Here is a 20,539-nt window from a genome sequence, read left to right on the forward strand (position 1 = left end):
TGTGTAGGCTAATAAAAGACCTCAAATTAACACATTTTCATTTCAGCTTCTCCCAAGATGTGGTGACTAGAGTGAGTTTGTAGGGACTATGTTTGGAAGCTTTGTCATCCTATAAGAGCCTGGGCAGTGTGGGGAAGAGGACTTGTATGTTTTAGAACCTCCTTTTTACCTTGATAGTGCCATTCCAGCATAAACAACACATCTCTACAGGGTGGAGAGGGAGAATCTGCCTGACATGCTTGGGGAACACCAGCTCAGCATCATCCCCTGGGTGTGTTTTGTTAGCCACTGCTGAAGTGGTAGGGAAATATTTTGGGTGGGCATCCCTACAGGTAAGAGCTCTGTAATGGTCCAGGCCAGGTTGGACAGGGCTTAGAGCAACCTGGTCCAGTGGAAGGTGCCCCTGCCTCGAGGGTTGGGACCGGCTGAGCGTGAAAATCTCTTCCACCCCAACCATAATATGATTTCAATGTTTTTAGGAATGGTGTGTCAGGCTTAAGTAGAGAGTGATATTAAATAGTGGCGAATGATATCAGACAGCCTGAGAGTGATCCTTTCTGTCCCGGCCATCCCGGGCTGTGCACCCTGTGTGTTGACTGCAGCACAGCGTGTCCTGCCTGCACAGCTGGCCGGGGCTGGGCACTCGGGCTGGTGTGCTTGGCACCAGCATGGAGATTTCTGCATGTCTTGGCCCTGTGTGCTGCAGACGAGCCCAGGGCGCGCCAAGGGACAGCTCAGAGTGCTGGATGTGGGACAGGAGCCTCCGTGGTGCGAGGCGGTGCTCCGGGAGTGGGAGCGCCCCAAAGCATCGCCCGGAGCCTGCAGCTCCTGTCGGCTGCTGCAGAGGTGGAGCCCCGAGGGAGGCGTGCCTGCAAGGGAAGGTGGGCGCTGTGCCGGCATCCCGCACCTTTCCCCCTCCCGCTGCCCCTCGGGCGCTGCAGCAGCACACAGCCCTCGGGGAAGCTGTCCCCAGAGCCTGTCCCGGGCTGTGCTCCCACCCAGCCGGCGCTGGCGGAGGCGGGACCCTGAAATCGTGTAGGGGTCTTTATCAGCACTCCGGGACTTCCGATGTGTGTGAAGTCCTTTGTGTGGAAGTATTTACAAGATCAGGTTGCTGTAGTGGAAATGCCTTTGAGGTCTTTGCTGCATTATAGATTTTCTTCAGATGTCTCCCATGCAAATATTTAACCTGTCTGGTTCCTGAGAGCTACCGAGGCTGTTCTGCGGGTGGCAGGTTCTGTCTGCAGCCCGTCCTTTGTTCACACCGAGCCCTCGCTCCTGCTTCCCTTCCCACCCCGTGATGGGGCAGGAAAACGTGCCGGGGACTTGGCACTCGGTGTGCGTTTTGATGCCCTGAGGACCTTACACCCCAAAAAGTCTTTGTCCCCAGGTGCAACAGTTAGGGTGCTGAAAGTTACAGTGGTTAAAGAAAAATCCTCATTTAGAGTAACAGCATCTTTCAAACCCTGGGTCAGGGCTGGGAGCTGCTCCCTGGGCAGCTTCTGTGCTGACACCGAGCACTGCAACACGGTGGCTTAAAAGAGACAGTATCTGGAGCCTGGACCTCGAAGCTGCTCCTAGCCCTCCTCCCCACGAACATGCCTTTTAATAATTTGACATGCATATGCTGTGCTCAGGAGAGACAGGATGAGCTCAGGGCAGTGGTATGTGGGTCAGAGCTCTGCCCTCCCGAGCACCAGCCTCACTAATTGGGGTGGTTACTCCTAATATGCACCTGAATATTTGAGAAGGGAGCTGGGCTCCATGGACTATAACTATAAAATACCATTCAGTTTGCAGGACCATGCAAGTGTGCAGACAAAACTTTGGGAAGCAGCCTTGATTCCCTCACTGGGCCACAGCCTGCAGGCTTCATTAGATCCTCCAGACTTTACCTAATTTTGGTGTTATTCCCTCATCATTACATCATGACTGTGGAGACAAGGTCATTCTCTCCTCTGTTGTGGTCATGGTAGGGATTAATGTGGTTTTGGTAGGGGTAGGCAGTGTTTGAACAGATTTCATCTATTTTAAGCACTGTTGCCCATGTTGGGAGTCTCAGGAGAAGATTCAGCAGAGAGTGGATTTTGCTCTCCCATCAGATGTGAACTATGCACTGTGAACGATGAGAATGTCCTGGTTCACAGCACCAGGGTAACAAACTGGGAGAGCTGCCCTCCATCCCAGGTGCTGTGCTCCCAGCCTCAGTGTGTCAGTGCATCCTCTTCATTCGCTGGAAATGGCTTCAAGTCTGACAGTGGTTCCCCTGACTGTTTCAGAAAAAGAAGTGCAACCAAAGCAACAAAATCTTTGTCCCCTCTGAGATCCTTTTCCCCAGTGTCTGGCCAGCTGCAAGGTGCCTGTGGAGAGTGTGAGCAGCTGTGTTCCTTCTCTCTGTGGCTCCCTTTTCATGGGTTTCACCTGCAAAAAACCACAAACCAGTGGGTAGACTTGAAGTATCCAGTCCTCCTGCACTCCTCGTGTGTTTTCCCCTTCATCTCTTTCTTTATCCGGACCTGAGGATTTTGTGATTGGTACTTGTAAACCTTACACTTCTCAGGTGCCCTCTTTCTCCTCTCTTTCCCTGTGCTTTCTGCTCCTGTCCTCCCACTCCCAGGAAATATCTGAAAGATAATTTGGCATATTTTCTGCCACCTTCACATATCTCCCTGACTTCATGTTTTCTTAGCTGGTAGATAGCTTTTCAACATATATATATATATGTAATCCTTTTCACCTAGACTTGTGAGGAATTCCAGTCTCTTCCAGTGGGAGTTTTCAGGAAGGTTTAGGTTAAATGGGCCAATAAGGCAAAACATGTAGCAGGAGATCTCACCCTCTAAAGACATCTTTTCTCTTTTGCCCTTTATTTTATTCCCATGGAAAATATATCAGAATATCTAGCTGTCAAAGAATTTAAACAATAACACCTGATCTGAAGATTGGCGCACAGGGCCTTTGAAAATAAAGATTGTAATCTCTGTGTGGTGTGTCCAGGGACAGATGGGGCTGGAAGCCAGGGGTGCTGAGCAGCAGAGTGCTGTGGGGCTGCTGCTCTGGCATGGTGGCACTCATTTCACCTGAACTCTCCTGTACATTCTCTTGGATTTTCCCTGGCACTTCCACTATGCCATGGCATATTTATCACAGGACAGGACAGCATTCCAAGTCCAGTTTGAATTAGTGTAAAATGTGGTGGTGGTGGCTGAGCTTTTCTCCTGCTGTGTGTAGTAGAGGGGGAGACATGAGCAGCCCCTTGTGCTGGGTCAGCCTCCACCCCCTAGGAACTCTGGTTGCATCCTTCAGGGCTGGGATTCATCCCAGAAGATTTCAGATGTGCTGTTTATGTGCAGTTTAAGGTGCCTGTCCCTGCTCCTGAGAGAACTTAGGGAGATGCCTGTTGCACAAAGAAGCATCAGCTGTCAGGGGTGCTGCACACCCCTGGGTTATAACCCACCCTAAAGCTGCACTGATCTCTCTTGTAGAAAAGGGGGTCAGCGATCCCTAGAAATAAGATGTTTCCAACATCTTAAGACTCAGATTTTGCAGAAGTGGGAAACCTCTGTGAGGCCTTGGCCTGTCCTAAGGCAGCTCAGGTCACAGCAGGGATCAGACATTCTCTGCTGAACCTCCTGGCCTCTGTTCCCACTCTTCAGCACAAGGGTGCAGGATGGTCCCTGGGGGTTTGGGCTGTCTGTCGGGGCCCTGGGATGGATGCTGCTGTGTTTGCCAGCACAAATATCTCACTGGATGCCTGCTTATCCTCTGTTGCTCGGGCTGAGCTGTGGCACTTGCCTGGGAGGGATCTCAGCGCTGCCATAACCTCTGCAGCCCGCAGGAAAGGTGACTTCCATCTAGTTCTAAATTATGACATTATTTTATTAGAGCTTTAAACTTTAGTTAAATTTTTTATTTTAAAAGGGGGAGGAAGGTATCATATTTTAATTAGTAGCGGTGCCAAAGGAGTCCTAGATTAATTATTTGAAATCACTCTATCCAGATGGTTTTAATTTTCACAGCAGGGAACCGGCATCTTTTTAAGGTGATATTTTTCAAATTAAAATCAGCTTGCATATTAGTCATACTGGCTGGAGAGCAAGGGGGTGGGGAACACGAGCCAGTGTGCCCCGTGTTTGTCCATCTGAGCACGGGCTGCCACGGGGACCTGCGTCAGAGGGCTGGGAGCTGCTGGCTGTCCCGTGCGACCACGGCTCACGGCGCTTGTGCTGGAGGTTTTTGTCGGTGTCAGCTCCTCCTTTGGCTGGCCAGAGCCTGTATCTGATGTTCAGAGTCACTCTCAGTAGGTTTTTACTCTCAGGCTGGAGTGGGCTCCCTCGCAGCTCCGAGGGAGCTGTGCTGTCCTGTTCTGGCCCGTGGGGAGCCCTCGGCTGACCGCTGTGCTGGGTGGCCCCACACCAGCTCGTGCCTGGGAGGTTTGGCCACTGACCATCTGTGGGCAGCTCCTTGGTGCTCTGGGTGTCGGCCATGGCTCCTGGACCAGGCTTTGCTGGCTCCACACCCTTCACTCACGTGCTGGCTGCTGGTCTCCCGCTCTGAGGCTGACCTCTGCTCATGTGAGGAGAAGCCCTTTCAGAGTCACCTCCCTCATTAAAGGCAGACATTCCCCCCTTTGCTGTTCCCTTGTCTGTTAATGCTTCCTGGAGCAGTGGGCACTCGCCGTGTTCCAGCCACGCTGCTCAGCCTGCCCTGGAGGAGCTGTCCTTGGCCCTGTGCCATCACCCCCCTCCTGGCTGGCTCTCCTTGATATCCTCACGTTGAAGGGTTATTTCTGGCTGGGGGCCCTTCCTCACAGAAGTGGTCACAGGTTGGATACTGCCCTGGCAGGTGAGGGGACAAAGTGGGCAGCACCCAGTTGTTGCTTCAGGCTGCTCTCCATCACAGGTACCTAAACCTATGAGGTGTTTCTGAAAAACTTCCATAAATATCCATATCTGTGCATGATTGCAAGTAATATCCTGCTGTAATACAGACATTATCCCACTTGCTGTCAGAAAGAAGTTATAATTTAAATATCCCCTGTGATAACAGGTTTGACAAATAGATCTAAATAAATGTAAGCAGCTAGTAACTGGAAACCCCTGAACTTACAGATGTGACTGAGCTGTGAGGGGAAAATTATTTAGGGCCCTTGTGAGTTAAAGGTTTGTGATATTTGCACTGCTGCAGAAGCCAAAACCTGACTTTACAAGTGGGAAAAATATTAATGTGTTTAAATGAAACAAACTCCTATTTCTATCCCCATGGTAAATCCTTACAATGAACATATTTGCTCTTAGAGAGCTTTAAAGTTTGAAATATGAATGCCAAAAAGAATGTGACTTTCTGCAGCACAGATCAAACATTCTCCAGAGTTTGGCAAAAGCTGTATTTCTACGGTGGGGCTCGGCACTCACAGGCGTGAGTATTTCCAGAGCAGGAGCGTGGAGCTGCACTTGCTGACACTCACACATTCTTGCATTGTGTTTCAACCATGTCTCCTTTCTCCTCCTCCATGTCGGAGATGGATCTGAACCAAAATGTCCAGTCTGCCTGTTCCTGCCTCTCCGGGGAAATTCCTGGAATCCGAATCTTGAGCATGACTGGAATTTGTGTTTAGATTAGAGATGGAATAAAAGGCTGGATTTGGATCTGTCTGGGTTTTTGAGATGATGATGATGATGGCATGCTGCTTGTCCGGGTGGCAGCCTGGCCCCTTCTGCAGGTACAGCTGTGGCTGAGCAGGGGGTTTATGGAGATGCAGCAGAAATCTGTCCTCTACCCTGGCTCCTGCTGCAAACCAGCTCTGGCATCAATACCCTGCTAGACACTGAGATTGGCCACATTTCTCCCAGCTAGAGCCTGAGACCTCTGCCTGGAGTGCCAGGAAGAAATTTGTGACCTCCTGGATGCACAACAAGGCGTGGAGGACACATGCAGGGTGGGTGTGCATCAGACAGAACAAGCAGTGCCAAATTTCTCCCTGCTAGCTGCTGTGGTGACCTTTGGGAGGTCACTGTGATGTTTTGCACTGGAACCACTTCTGTGTAGTGTTTGAGGGCTGCTGGCTGTGGGGAAAGGATTTTCTTTCTTCTCATGCTAATCTTTCATCTTCATGAGAATAAAATCCATGTTCTTACCCTCCAAGAACCCTCCTGCAGCGTGAAGGAGAGCCTTGTCATTGGAACAGGCTGCCCAGAGCAGTGGTGGCATCACCGTTCCTGGAGGTGTTTAAAAGCCATGCAGATGTGACACCTGGGGACAGGGTGTAGCGGTGGCCACAACAGTGCTGGGCCATCAGGTTGGACTTGATGATCTCTGAGGTTTTTTCCAACATAAGCAATTCTCTGGTTCTATTAACACTGAGCTAATGTTGCTGCTGGTGGTGGGGTTGGTGTGACAGATGGAGCCCACACGTGTGTTGGTTATTGTGTGGTAAACCAGCTTTAAATCCGGGGTATCTGTGTGGGAGTGAGTGGAGAGGTGTCAGTCCTGCACCTGCACGGGGCCATGAGCTCGGCCCCTGGGGCTGGCCCCTGCAGAGCACTCGGGCTCTGGTGCCGTGGTTCAGCTGGGCCGTGGGGAAGTGCCCTGGGGAGCTCTGCACCCTGTGCCTTCATGGGACCACATTGGTAAAGGCTTTCTTTTCTTCTTCCTTTCCAAGCCCAGCTTCTAGTGGAAACAGACACTTTTGGAAGTCAAGTCCGGATCAAAGGGAAGGAGACAGATTTCTACCTTTGCATGAACAGGAAAGGCAAGCTAGTGGGGAAGGTAAGTGTTTCTATTTATTAATCTGTAACCCGAGTGTTACCTTGAGCAGCCTCCTCAGGGCTGTAATGATGTGTTTGAGCCTCGTCTGTCAGCCTCAGATGAGAAGCGGGGCAGGGGATGTGGGGTTTGCAGGGCAGCTCTTGCTGTCCCAGGGGCTCTCCTGAGGGCTCTGTTGGACCCCCCAGGCTGTCAGACGAGCCCTGCAGCCTCACGGGGCTCTCCAGTGCTGCTGTAGGTGTGCACGGGTCATGCCTCACGTGAGATGTCGCCTCATCATCCCAGTGCCATGGCCACCTCCACAGCGCCTTCCTCACCTGATCTTTCTTTGGAGGGACATTCCAATATGAATTTCCCCCAGAATTCCTTTTGGCAAGCAGAGCACTGTGCTGTGGTTCGTGCTGGGCAGCAGAAAGCTCCTTCCTACCAGCCAGGAGCCAGGGACTGGCACAGCACAGCCAGGGCTGGAATCTGAACACTGGGGATGCCTCCCCAATGGAAGTGTGTAACAAATTACAGAGTGTTCACCCCTTCAGCCCAATTTGTGTGCTGAAGTAGTGTTTTTGTAATTCGCACGGTCCTTCTTTATTGTTGGAAAAGCTGGAGACTTGCTAACCAGGCAGAGGCTTGTGTAAAGCTGAAGTGCCACCAAAAATAAATGTCAAATAGAATATTCCAGCCTTCAAACCTCTGCTGTGCTCACTTTGCACCACCAGGAATTCAAATCTAGCATCTTTGTGGTCATGAAAAAGGGAAGCAGAGTTTTGGTTTTAGTCAAAGCAGTGAATGCCATGCTTCCAAACAGAAACCAGAAACCAAATGGCTCTGATGAAAAATTATTTACTGTTGAGGTCCCAGGAGTGACACCTGTGGGACACTGCCTTCCCTGGAGGATCCCTCCCTCTTCCACTTGTGCTTCCTTGGGGAGCAGATGCTCTCTGGAGGCTAAGCCCAGGACCCTGCTGCCAGCCAGGACCCTGTGCCTGACCTGCTTTGGAGCTACCTGTTGAGGCAGGAGGCATCCAGGGCACTGCTTAAAATCAGGGAGAAGTGGAATCAGCACTCTGCAAGGGCTGGGGCAAAGCAGCCAATTGTCTCTGCTTCCTGCACTTGTGTTACCAGCCTGCATGGGACCCCACTGTTTGGTCTTGGACAGGGAAATTATTTTAACTGGTTTTAAACCACGTTGGATGCTTTTGAAGGTTGCATTGGACACAAACCTACCTTAGATTTTTCTGTGCCTTAATTTTCCATCTTTTAAATGTGATCATAGCATTTTTCCTAGAAATGTTGCAAGGATAATGTTAATGTTTATGAGGTGCTGATACCAGTCATGGAGACCTTAGAAGCACTCAGGTGGGGTAAATTGAGCACAGAATCTTAGAGAAATCCTTTTTCTTCAGCAAGACCTTGCCCCAGTGGGTCAGCAGTGGCACAGGGCAGCCTGTAGCCTTTCCTGTTCTGAACAGAGTGTCCAGGAGCATCCTGACAAAATCAGCATCAGTTTTTGCAAACATACCACATATTTGTATGGAGTGTGTATTTAAGGCTCATCCCTTGATTTGGCACACTGGGCACTGAGGCAGGACAGTTGTTTTGCTTGTCACCTTTCAGGCAGTGTGAACCCTTTTTTTTTTTTTTCCAATGTGCTTTTCATGGTGTTAAGCTGGCAAATGTTTTGTTACAAAGAATAAATAAGTCTGTTGTTGTAAATACTGCTGCCCTCCCACCCCAGCCTGTGACAAGTTCCCAAAGCAGCCAACCTGGTCCAGAGGGAAAGCTGTGCTGGGCAGGAAAATGTTCCAGACGTGTTGCCCACATTAGCAGCTCCTCATGAGCAGCAAAAGAAAACAATAGCATGTCTTCTTGATACCAAAGAGTGTGGTTTTAATTAGTGTCATGGTTTCAGCTCTCTTTGTGGCAAGAGTTTGAGGGAATGCTTTTTAGCCTGAATGCTCTAAACAGCCAGTAAACCCCAAGGAAAACATGAGATAAAAGTTATGCCTGGGCTTATACAAATATTGAAGTTCAGTCTGGAGGTGGAGGGGAATGAAGTCCACGAAGTGATTGTTCCATGGTTGTCCTGCTATGTTTGTTTGGCAGGAGAGGAACCATGGGACCAACCCGTGCCTTTCCTCTGTTCATTTCCCATTGCCTTGCACTGCAGAATCCCCGACCAGACCAGCACATGCCATCTGGCTTTGTTCTCCTCCTCACTCAGCAGTTTTGGGTCCTCCCTAGTTGAAAACCTGCTTTGAATTCAGCCCCTTTTGTGTCCCATAATCACCTACAAAGAGTGCCACGGTACGGAGCAGGTTGTTCTCAGCTGGAAGTGGTGATGAACACAAGAGCTCCAGAGGTGGACCGGGCTTTTCCCAACCTTGGAGCTGGCTGTGTTGTAGGGAAGCAGATTAACCCCCCGGGGGTAAGAAGAGCAGCCTTTGTGTCCTTATTTCTGATTATTGCACCTCCACCAGAGTTTCCTAGCAGAGCCCTCTGATGGAGCCTGCTCAGGAGCCCCAAACTTCGTGGGTTTTGCCTCTCTCAGGTTCTGCTGTGTGTGTTCACAGAGCAGTGACCAAAGGGCTTGGAGCTGTTTTGGGCAGGCTCCTGACTGTTACAACAGCAGCTGCTGCGGTCACTGGCACTCTGTGATGCTTTGGAAAATGAGACAGGGGATGTGCTGTACAGCAGTGACTTCTCTGTTACAGGTGAGCAACACCTGGGGAAAGCAATCTGAAGTGTGTTTTTTTGTGGATTCTTGGTGTTGAAGAAGGCCCAAGAAACATTTAATTTTATTTCTTTTTACTTCTGCCCATCTGTTTCTTTGGTCATGGGTTTTTGGTGCTACATAAAAATTGTAGGTCCTGAGTTTTCTGGTCTTCCTAAGGTTTTCTGTGGACCACTGAACTTTACTATAAAATCACAGATTTTTTTTGGGTTGGAAGGGACCTTAAAGCTCATCCCATTCCACCCCCTGCCATGGCAGGGACACCTTCCACTGTCCCAGGCTGCTCCAAGCCCCAGTGTCCAGCCTGGCCTGGGACACTTCCAGGGATGCAGGGGCAGCCACAGCTTCTGTGGGCACCCTGTGCCAGTGCCCTCAAAGTAAAGAGTTTCTTCTTTATATCTGGTATAAATTTATCTTCTTTTAGTTAAAGCCATTACTCCCTGTTCTATTGCAACAGGTCCTGCTAAAAGGTTTGTCCTCATCTTTCTTTAACCTTTTTTAAATACTGAAAGGCTGCAATAAGTTCTTCCTAGAGCCCTCTCTTCTCCAGGCTTTATGGTGGAATCATACTACAAGGAGAGAGATGAAAATATGAAAATTCAGAACAAGAATGCCAGCTGCTTTTCTGAGAAACTTTTTTGTCTTTTTTAAAAACCTGTTTATTTATCTCAGACTTCTTACAAACACAGGGGGAAGAGAACTCAAAGGTGCAGTTCTTTTTTCCAAGGAGAGGCACAATGTGACTTGTCCACTTGTGACAAGTCATCTAGAACACAATAACTCTGAATATTGGCAGTAATTCAGTGCTAGAGGCAAAGAGGAGCTGATGGTCTCTTTGGAGGAGCTCTTGAGCTTCTAACTGGTTCTCCTGGGGAGTCCTTCTGTGGTTTCTCTCTCTGCCTCAGCTTCTCTCATCTCGTGCATTGAGATAAGGCCATGGGTAGAGTGGGGATTTTGTGTTTGCTGAAGGCTGGCAGCGGTAAGTCACTGAAGTCTCCCAGAGCGAGGAGCAGCCTGGGCTGAGCCAGTGGCTCTTACCTGAGCTGGGCTTCAGCTGCTCTTGCTGAGCCTGTCCCTACAGCACATGCAGCTCCCTAGAACTGCAGGATGCTGCAGAGATTGCCTTTCCCTGTCCCATCCTCTGGCAGGAGAGCATTTGCAGTCAGGGGTCTGTGTGAAGCCTGAACCATCAAAGGATGGCCAGAGCCTGCCCTTCTTTTGGGCACAGCCAGGGTCGGTGGCTGCTGCAAGGGGAGCAGAGCAGAGCATCTCCTGACCCCCAGCACTGTCTCCAGGGAAGCTCCCTGACATCCCCCTGTGGGATGAGGCAGTCTGGTCAATGCTGGTGCTCAGGCTGCAGCAGGTATCCATGGGGAGGGTACTTCACACTCCCTCTTCTTTCAAAGATCCTCAGTGATCTGGTGTCCACACACTCTCAAAATCATGGTAGTATTGGGGGCATATAGGAGCATTATTTTTATAAAAGCATTTTAATGAGTTTGATTTTATTCCTCCATTCTCTGAGCTGAATGTGAGCTGTTTGCTGAAGGGTAGGAAGCTGTGGACAGCTGGGGGGCTCCAGACAGGTTACAGATAATTTGGGTGCCTCCTGGGGACATGTCCCCTGACACCACGTCTGCAGCACTGGCACCCTCCCAGCACTCCCAACGAGCAGCAATGAGCTTAGTTCCCCAGGCACAGCCCAGCTCCTGAACAAAAGCTGTGCCAGCCAAGCCTGGCTGTGCCAGGGCCATGTCATTGGTACAGGGGACAAGAGGTGGCACGGCCATGCTGGCCACCAGTGCCTCTCCCAGCCCTGACCAGCACCACTGTGCTGGTGCCACTCACAGCAGAGACCTGCCTCTCAGACACAGCATTTTTGCTGGTGTGATAACTGCTTTCCAAGCCAATATATTTCTTAATGTTACCAGAAAGTTGCTAATACCATATGGCAAGGCTCTCTGTATTTTTGCAGGACAACAAACAAATTGTTGCTGGATGCCAGACTGCTCTGGCAGAGCTTTATCATTGATGCTTGCCAGCAGTAGCCTTTAGGGGATAGTAATCATTTGGGGTTGTTTACATTACAGCTTTAAAATAGGGGTTTTCTTGAGGCATGTGTGTGTTTAGTCAGGAAAGTTGGCTAAAAAAACTCTGACAGCATCAAAGACTGAAGGTGCCCACCGTGGCCTGTAAATGTGCTCTTGGCCCCTGAAACTCCTCTGGCCCTATGGGAGAAGGAGCTGTGGAAGCTTCAGCAGGAGCCTCCCTTTGTAGGGAAGGAGACTCACTTAGGTGGGAGACGCCTGGGGATCCTCCAAAGCCTTTTTGCTGTACCTGGAGCAGGTTTTCATCAGTTGGCTTTGGTTGAGAGCGAGGTCAAGCTTTCTTTGAAGGCTGTCTTTGAAAAGCTGCTGGTGGAGAACCAGTTCCTCGCTGCAGGGCTGGGGGCTGAGGTAAGGACACTCCAGGATGAGCCCCAAGCCCGGTGCCCTCCATATGCCCCAGTCCTGTGTGCCATTTGGGTGCCAGTGCTCCTGGTGTCTGCTGTGCCAGGGCCATCCCAGAAGCCAGGGGTGCTGCAAAGGTGCCAGGAGGTGTGTGGAGAGGGCAGGGGCACCCTGGGGTTGCAGTTTGGAACTCTGGTACAGTATATGAGGTGTTTTCCCTCCTCAGCTTGTCTATTTAAAGCCACACCTAACTGCATCTTGGATTTGGGGCAGAACTCTAAATTTCACTGGAGTTTGATGCTTATCCAGATTTTTTCCAGGAGTTGCACAGTATTTGGGTTGCTTGAAAGGGGCTTGTAAAACCTAACAATTTTGAATGCTGAATTTGCAACATAAACATGGTCAGGATTGGTGGGGTGTCAGGTTTAATAGCATGTGTTTTGTGGATCTCTCTGTGACATGCTCAGCCATAAACCATTCCAACTTGGCATCTCATGCGAAAGCAAAACTTGACATGGCTTTTGCTGGATCTCGCTCAGATCTCATTTGGAACTGCAGTCTGGGTCTTCGCTCTCCTGTGAGTTTTTTTAGTTTAAGTCATCTAAATAAACACATGCACTGGACCCTGAAGCCAACCAGCTTTGGACATTGCCATACTTTGGACAGGGAGACCTGATCTGGAACCATCTCAAGTGCCCAAAAATCTGGAATCAGAGCGTGCAGGATTGCCAAGGTCTTAAAAGCAATGAGATGAGAAAACCGCTTTTATTTTGGTTGGGCCATCAGAATCTTCTACATTTACCTGATCAGGATTTTTTCCTGCAACCTATGGAAAAAAATTGAATTATTTTTCTGGAAATTTAGAAGCTGAGATTCTCATGAAATTAAAAGTGGAAGTGGAAACTAAACCACCCTCCTCCACTCTCAGACCCCAAACATCTTTGAGAAGCTGGAGAGGAGCTGCAAGAAGGGACCTAGGGGGTCCTCGTCCATGGCCAGTTGGATCTGAGTCAATAGTGCCCTGGAGCCAGGAGGGACATCCCTGTCCTGGGGACATCAGGGGCAAGGGAGGGATTGTCCTGCTCTGCTCTGGGCTGGGGCAGCCTCACCTCCAGTGCTGGGGCAGTTTTGGGCACCAAAATATACGAAAGTCACCTTTTATCTATATGTGAACATCTCCAGTTAACTTTAGCTTCTCAGCACAGCCATAATTCTTCAACTGTTTGCTCTGAAATAAAGCAAGTGGTCCTTTTATTAAAAAAAATATATATATTCTTCATAGTATTATTTTTATGATAAGGACTCACAGGTACTCTGCTGGACATGTGAGCATTTTATGTCCTGGCTGTGTCAGGTCACCAGAGAGCTGTGTAACACATTTACTGGTTTACTGTGATTCCTCTTTAGGAAATGTCGTGTTTCCTTTGGATATTTCTAAGAAGCCCCAGTTATCTCTCAGACTAAGCTTTGCAAAGTCAAGGTTCACTTGCAGACCAAGCTTGTAAGCTTGACCTCTGAATCGTTTCCTTATCCCATGGCTGGAAGATGTCTGTCCCCTTCCAGGGAAGAAAACCACCTTCTTGAAAGCTGTATGATAATTTAATTTAATCCTTGCTGTGTTCAGGAAGCAAGTGTCACCATAAAGCTGCCGACCTCCTGTCCCCTGTGTTTTGTGGTGGCTGCAGCTGTGTGTCCTGTTGGACTATTTCAGTTCCCTAAGGTTTAATGGTAATTAAAATTACTGATGGGGATCCCTGAGCCCTGGTCATGCCTTGTCTTGTCTGGGTGGAGAGGGTGTGCTGCTGAATGCATCTTGTGCTGACAGTTATCAAGTTGGATTTAATTACTTTCCTCAGAGCATCTCATCTCCTAAGTGCAATTTTTTGTTGGTCTTGAGCGTCTCTTAAGCTGAGGGTGGTGTTTCTTCTAAGCACTACTTAGCAAATACCCTGATGTATTTAACTGCAAGAAGGGAACGAAGCAGTGCAGCCTGGTCTCTCTCAAATGGGTGCAGCAGAGATCACATTCAGGGGACTCCTGCTCCTCAAGGACTGTTTCTCCTTGGCTTGCAGTTTGGTTTTGGAGAGGAGGTGAGAAATCAGAGGCTACTTTTGCAGTGGAGAATAAAACCTGTGCTCTAACAGTAGCAAAATAGAGTCTATTTGATATGGCAGTTACAGAACTATATTTAAGGTCCAAGAAAAGTAGATCCAGCTTAAATACATTTTTGTTCTTGAGATTCTCTTTCCTTGTCTTTTGGGTACCCAAAGATACGAAGTTTTCCCGAGGGAGGACAAGTCTCAAGCCTTGCATTTGTTGCATAGGGATGGAAGTTGGTCACTCACAGGCTGGAACAAATCTGGATAATTTTTTATGGATGGCACTTGATTTGATGATGGATTTCTCTCTTTTCTTAGTAATATAACTTGACATGAAGAACTAATGCCATCCTCCATACAAGCAATGACCTTTCAGGTTCTAAATTCCCCCCATTTAAGCTTGCTCCAGGGAAAGTGGTGTCACTACTGGAATCTTGGCTGGATGAGATTGCATTTGTTTGAAATAATAATTTACAGTAAGTGTGCATGTTTGTTTAATGTGAATAAATCTGGGACAAACACAAAACTTGCTATGAGGTCAGCAACTGTTCTAGTCTCGTTATCCTGCTCCACTCATCATCTACACTTGATGTTTTAAACACATTTTTAAGAAAACATTTCCTGTAGTGGCACAACTCTCTGTTTCACAGAACCACTGAGGTTGGAAAAGCTCTCCCAGACCGTTGAGTCCAAGCTGTGCCCGATGCCCACCTTGTCCCCAGCCCAGAGCACTGAGTGCCACCTCCAGCCCTTCCTCGGACACCTCCAGGGTTGGGGACTCCATCTCCTTGGGCAGCCCCTTCCCATGTTTAACAAATTCCTCCTGATGTCCAGCCTGAATCTTCCCCAAGCCTGAGTCCCTGTCCTCTTGACCTGTCGCTTGTTCCCAGGGAGAAGAGTGACTCCCACCTTGCTACAATTATTGAATTGAAGCCTACAGGAAATATGCTGCTGCTCTTAGATGGCTTTTAGAGAAAGTTCAGGACTGGCCTGTGGAGGCTGGAAATGACTGCTGGAAAAGAGCTCCCAGCAAAGGCCAGCAGAGCCCTTCAGCAGCAGGCTGTGCTTTTTACAGAGGGGTAAAAACACCTTCCCATCGTGCAGCCCCTCCCATCTTCAGTGTAACTGGACCTGGTGGGTGCAGATAACAGGAGCTGCCCCAGATCTGTTCAGATATCACTTCTGAAACCTGCCTGGGGATTCAGACCTCCTGAAGAGCAACAGCTTCCTGCTCCAGGGAACCTGCAGTTTTGACTTAAGTTTCCTAAATTTTTTATTGGTTTAATAAAGTTCATTTAAAAAGCAGTTGATATTTCTCCTCATTAAGTACATGCAGCTCTCTGAGATGCAGTTAGGAATGTCTGTCAAGCAAATGTGGATCTTTCCAGGTAAAGACACCTGGTTCGCCCTAATTCGGGCTGTGGCCACCCTGCTGCAGTGTTGGCAGGAGCCGTGGCAGTGATGGAAGGAGCAGGTGAGGAGGCCTGTCCTGGTGTAACCCCAGCCTTGCCTGGTCCAGCCTACAGAGACTCCTTTCACCTGTGTCCTCCTGTTTATCCTGTGATGGAGAGCTCAGGGCAATGTGAGAATTGCTGAACTTAGTTAGAAAAGGGGAATTTTGGAATGGAACATGGAAGGAAAGAAAAATTTTAAACTGTTCTCTTCCTTCCTTGGTTCCTGCAGCTTGTGTCTGGCACAGACAGGCACAGGGCTCTGCCAAGCCTGGATGTCCTGACTCACACGTGCAGGACCATGCCCTTTTTTACCTGTTTTCAGGAGGGATGGGATGTTCCCAGCACCTGGGGGCAGCTGGGGGCAAATCTGTGCAGGGCTGCTTTGGAACGGGGCCTCTGGAGGGAGATGTGCCCTCCATGGAGCATCTCCTCTGGGACACCTCCAGGGCTGGGGACTCCATGTCCATGGGCAGCCCCTTCCCATGTTTAACAAATTCCCCCTGATGTCCAGCCTGAATGGAGACCTTGAGAAAGCGTGGTTTTGTGTTACTTCCCTGCCTCGTGAATGCACTTAGATGTCCTGTATACATAATTAACTCTCCACTGTTCTGGCAGACACTTTTATTGAACTGCCCATCATGACTCCTAAGTATTTTCCTGGGAGGATTGTGCAGGTTCAGAGGGCAGAGAGCTGGAGGAAACGTGCATGAGGCTGAGTGACTCTTGGCAGTTATGGATGCAGCTTCCCTGATTTACAGCCTGCTCTAGGAGCAGGAATGTGCATTTGGGTCAAGAGGTGTCTCTGTGGTCAGGATGCTTTGTCATAAATCCAAGATGCTGAGCATCAGGATGCTGCTGATGGATCTGTCCCGATAATGCCCATAAAGTGCAGGGGATGGCTGAGCACTCAGGCTCACTGCTGTGAGCGAGCAGGTTCTGCCACCCCAGAACTGTGGGCTCTGGCAGGGCGTGTTCACCTCCCCACCGTGTTTTCTGACCTGCCTTTAGAAGCTGTGTGTGTGTCGAGGGGGAGAGGGGCAGTGGTAAAAGCTGTGACATTAACACAGCTCCTGTATTGCCTCCTTCCATCTGGGATTTTCCAAGCCATGTGGAGCGAGTCTAGAGGAGGCTCTGAGCATTGGCCCTCTGGCTTTGAGCTGAGCTTGTGCAAAAATGCAGAGAAGGAACTTCCTGAAAGCCTCACATATCTGGGCACTGCTGGGGAACAGCTCCGGGGCTGCCAGGGGTTATCAGTGGCATTTGGGGCACCAGCCCTGGGTCCTCACCTGGGCATCCTTCAGGAGCAGCTCACGGGGACTGCTGAGCCGTGCTGCTCCTGGAAACCCAAGCCTTCCCTGCTGTCACTGCTGTGAAATTTAGGAGACATAGGGCGGGATTTCTTCTGTGTAATGCAATGGGTCAATCTAACAGGGTCAGTGTCCGAGGGAATTTCAGCAGCCCTTTGAAATTATTGCTGAGCTCAGTGGGTGTGCCTCACTCCTGGGGGTGGCATGAAAACCAGCACGGTGGGGTGCCAGGGCTTGGGAGCCCCCTCTGTCTGTCTGTGGAGGGGGAGAGAAGGATGGGTGCAGGAAGGGTCCATTTTCAGCGGTTTTCCTTGTAAAAGCCTGGGTGTATGCACCTCTTGGAAACCTTTTGCTTGAGTGGTAGCTTTTCCTGCTCCAGGATTTTTGGGAGGCCTGGGCTTGCTTCCCTCGCAGAGGGAGATGCTCTTCATTGTACGGAGGGCTGGTGTCACCACAGTTTGACTTCGAGCCTGGGAACTGAGCTGGCAGAAAGGTGATAATTAAACCAGAGACTCAGCCCCCTCTCACTTGGAGTGCTGAGACTCGCTGTGCCCTGTGCCAAGCTGGTATTCCTGGGTTGTCCAGGCGTGTTTGGTGGTGTGTCGGGTTTTTTGTTATTTGCAGCACATCACCAGTCACTCACCCAGAGAGCTCCTAATTGCAGCAGCGCTTGAGGAGGGGAAGTGTTTTAACCTAGGCTTAGCTAACAAAAGCTTAATTTATGCCCCGATCTTTGCAAACAGAGAAACTTTTCCATCCTGGAGGCTTCTCTCGCCGCTCCTCGGTGTTACCCGAGCTGCTGGCCTGAGCTCATTGTTGCTGTGAGAGCCGAGGGAAGTTTGGATTTCCCGGTGCCCACTGTGCCAGATTTGTGAAGCGTAAATGAGAAAACCTGCCCTGGCCTCCGTGTGCCATAAAGAGCTGCTCAGGTGGCTCACCATGGCGGGCTGCGGGGGAGGGTGGAGGCGGCTGCTGCACCTGCTGATGCTTTGGCTCGGGCTGGTGGCACAGAGCGGCCGCGAATTCCCCCTGAGCTGCAAGCTGTTCGTGGCAGGAATGCCTTGCTCCGAGGAGCGCTCCTGCTAGGACAACAAAGAGCTCTTTGATCCTTTCCATTTGGAGAACTTAAAACGAGAAAGCCAAACTACAGTAAGACCAAGTTGGGTCATAAAAAGGAGAGCAGGAGCACCAAAGCGCTCCGGAGTGTAATTGTAGAAGCAGCAAATGCTTTGGCACTTAATTCTGCTTTAGTGTCAGTTCAACATGTTTCACGTTTAAGACTGGAGAGCCCCTCACCAAATGCTCTGCACAAACAATCTGAGGCTGCTCCTCGGTGAGCCCCGTGTGCTCGGAGAGCCCAGGCTCAGCTCAGCCCCTCGGCTCTGCTGCGCTCAGCTGCATGGAGTGGAGCCGGCTCACGGTGCAGAAAGTGTCCTCAAACCCCTTACTGCAGGGTGAGCCTGGGGTGCTGCTGCTCTAACCCTGCTCTGTAAAAACTCTGGCACCACTCAGGTCTCTGCCTGGTGCTGGGCACTGACCCGCTGCCAGCGAGGCCACTCCCCAGCCCTTGTTCCAGGGGATGCTCTGCTGGAGCCAGCCCTTGGTGCTGCTCAGGCTGGGCTTTCGCCTCTCTCTGCACAGACCTGGGCCACGCCTCAGAGCTTTCCCTGGAAGGTGGCATTTAGATCAGGCATTTTATAAGGCATTTATCAGAAATTTGGCTAACAGATACCACATCTTCCCAAAGTTCTTGGGCTGTGTTTAAACAAAAACGTGTTCTGAATGGTTTCTTTGCAAAGAACTGACCTGCCAGGTGGCACGGCCTTGTTGCATGGCCAGGCAGCAGCCCCATGGCCAACACCAACAATTTGGTCTCTGACTTACAGAGAGCCTTTGCAGGAGCAGGGTTGTGCCTCTGCTGTGTCCTGCTCTGAGCAGGGAGTGTGGCTGGAGTTGTTGCCAGTGGGATGGTGAAGCCAAAAGGCAGGAGCAGCCAGTGGGGCACATGAGGGGCGCAGGAAGCCCTCATTCCTGCTGTGGAGGGGATAGGGATGTGGGGCTGGGTGTAGGGCTTCCTCTGTCCTGTGGCCAGGCCATTACACTGGGCCAGACAGCCCCTGGGGAACTCTGAGGTTTTCAAGAATTGTCAAGAATCAGTTGGAAACACAAAGCTCTGTGTTTTGGAGGGTGAGTGCTCTGCAGGGCGCATCCCTGCCAGCACAGTGTGTATGAAATGTGGCTTGGCAGCAGCTCCCAGCTGGCATTGGTGACGGAGGGTGCAGCCCTGGGTCGGTTGCACCAGGAGCTCCTGGGGAATGGTGAGCCCCTGGTTGGAGCAGGGAGTGATGCTTGGCCAAAGCTGTCTCGCTTTTCTCTTTCACCCACCTCTCTTTGGAGGAGCAAGGGGATGGCTGACAGACCCAAGGAGTGATTTGCTATGGCTTAAGTAGGGAACTGATTAAATTTTAAATGTTGGGCACCTGATGCTTAAAAATTACTGAAAACCCTCACAAATTGATTTTTCCCCTAACATATTGCTGTGGGTACAGCTCTTCATGGTGTAGGTAACTTGTGTGAATGATTTATCCTGTTGGGGACCATAAAAGAAACTGTAAAATTATCTTGTCAGTATTTGAAAACCATTTGTGTGTCTGTGACGTGTCTTAGCACATACAGGAATGCTTTGTTTGGGGAAGTGAGGTCCTTATCCTGATTTATCTCTAGGTACTTGTAAATGCTGCTGTAATTTCATGTTATCAAACCATTTAGCTCTTCCTCTTCCAGAACGAAGTTATTTTATCTCATGCACCTTGTTTACTTCAAATTAGCCCTGAGGTTGGCCTGAAGTTGCACCTTGTTATTCCTCCACCTCCTGTCTCCGTCTTAGGCTCTGTCGGCAAATTTGAAGGTATAAGTAAATACTTCTTTGTTATTAATAGAATAAGTTCCCCCCTCCTACACACGTTTTCTTTTCATTCCAGTCCTCATTTTCCATGAAAAGCGGACATTGCAGTACAAGCGGAACCCTCCCAAATCGCATGAAAACCCCTTAATTCTCCTAGCAACAAGGTCAGGGCTCAAATCCAGTCCCTTCCCATGAGCATGGAGGGAATAACCCTTCCAATTACCTGCAGTATGGATCCGGTCGGTTCACAGGCACCTGGCTCTGGGTGGATTTGAATCCCAGCCGTGGTATTGTTTAAAAATTCTCCACTCACTGGGGAAGGGTTTGTAGTGGGCTGGGCCCTGAGAAACCTGGAGCTGGTTTTATGGCTTCCCATTGAAATCTGGTGGAACCCTGTGGTGTTGACTGATTTCCCCCTTTGCCACTCATGTGGCTTTGATCAAACCCAGGACTTGGAGAATGACACCCCCAGGAACTGGAACCACTGAGCTTTGCCCAGTTCTGCTGTTCATTAAAGCATTTGTGAGCTTCCAATTGTGGTAAAATGGATGGTAAAATGATGACCTTTGTGCCTATTCTGGATGGAGACTGCTGGTCCTAAGGCAGAGCACCTGTGCAGGCCCTGGATTAGCAGAACTGTTGGAAAAGTTGCCAGAATTTGCCCTCTTAATGAGATCTTCCCTGGTGCCAAAAGCCTTGAGGCAGGAGGGTGCAGTGCTGATTTCAGGGCAAACATCACCTCCTGGCACACGGATGGAACCAAAGCTCTGCTGAAGGCATGGAGTCCTGGAGAAATGGCTGGCCCTGGGGGCTGGTGATGACCAGCCA

At 49.9% G+C, this 20,539-nt stretch overlaps 1 protein-coding gene across 3 annotated transcripts in view; it reads left to right on the forward strand.

Moving 5' to 3' along the window:
• FGF18 (fibroblast growth factor 18) overlaps nucleotides 1-20,539 on the forward strand; it is a 73,765-nt gene that overhangs the window by 51,066 nt on the left and 2,160 nt on the right. For 2 of the 3 annotated variants that reach the window (XM_068205434.1, XM_068205435.1), the window contains 2 exons: nucleotides 6,667-6,772; nucleotides 9,338-9,476. In XM_068205434.1, the coding sequence (XP_068061535.1) occupies nucleotides 6,667-6,772; nucleotides 9,338-9,476 (245 nt within the window). Of the gene's footprint in view, nucleotides 1-6,661; nucleotides 6,773-9,337; nucleotides 9,477-20,539 lie in introns of all 3 variants that reach the window. The other variant, XM_068205437.1, reaches the window with a different exon arrangement.

Source organism: Anomalospiza imberbis, chromosome 15 (assembly GCF_031753505.1).
Source record: "Anomalospiza imberbis isolate Cuckoo-Finch-1a 21T00152 chromosome 15, ASM3175350v1, whole genome shotgun sequence".
In the NCBI taxonomy this organism is placed as follows: domain Eukaryota; kingdom Metazoa; phylum Chordata; class Aves; order Passeriformes; family Viduidae; genus Anomalospiza; species Anomalospiza imberbis.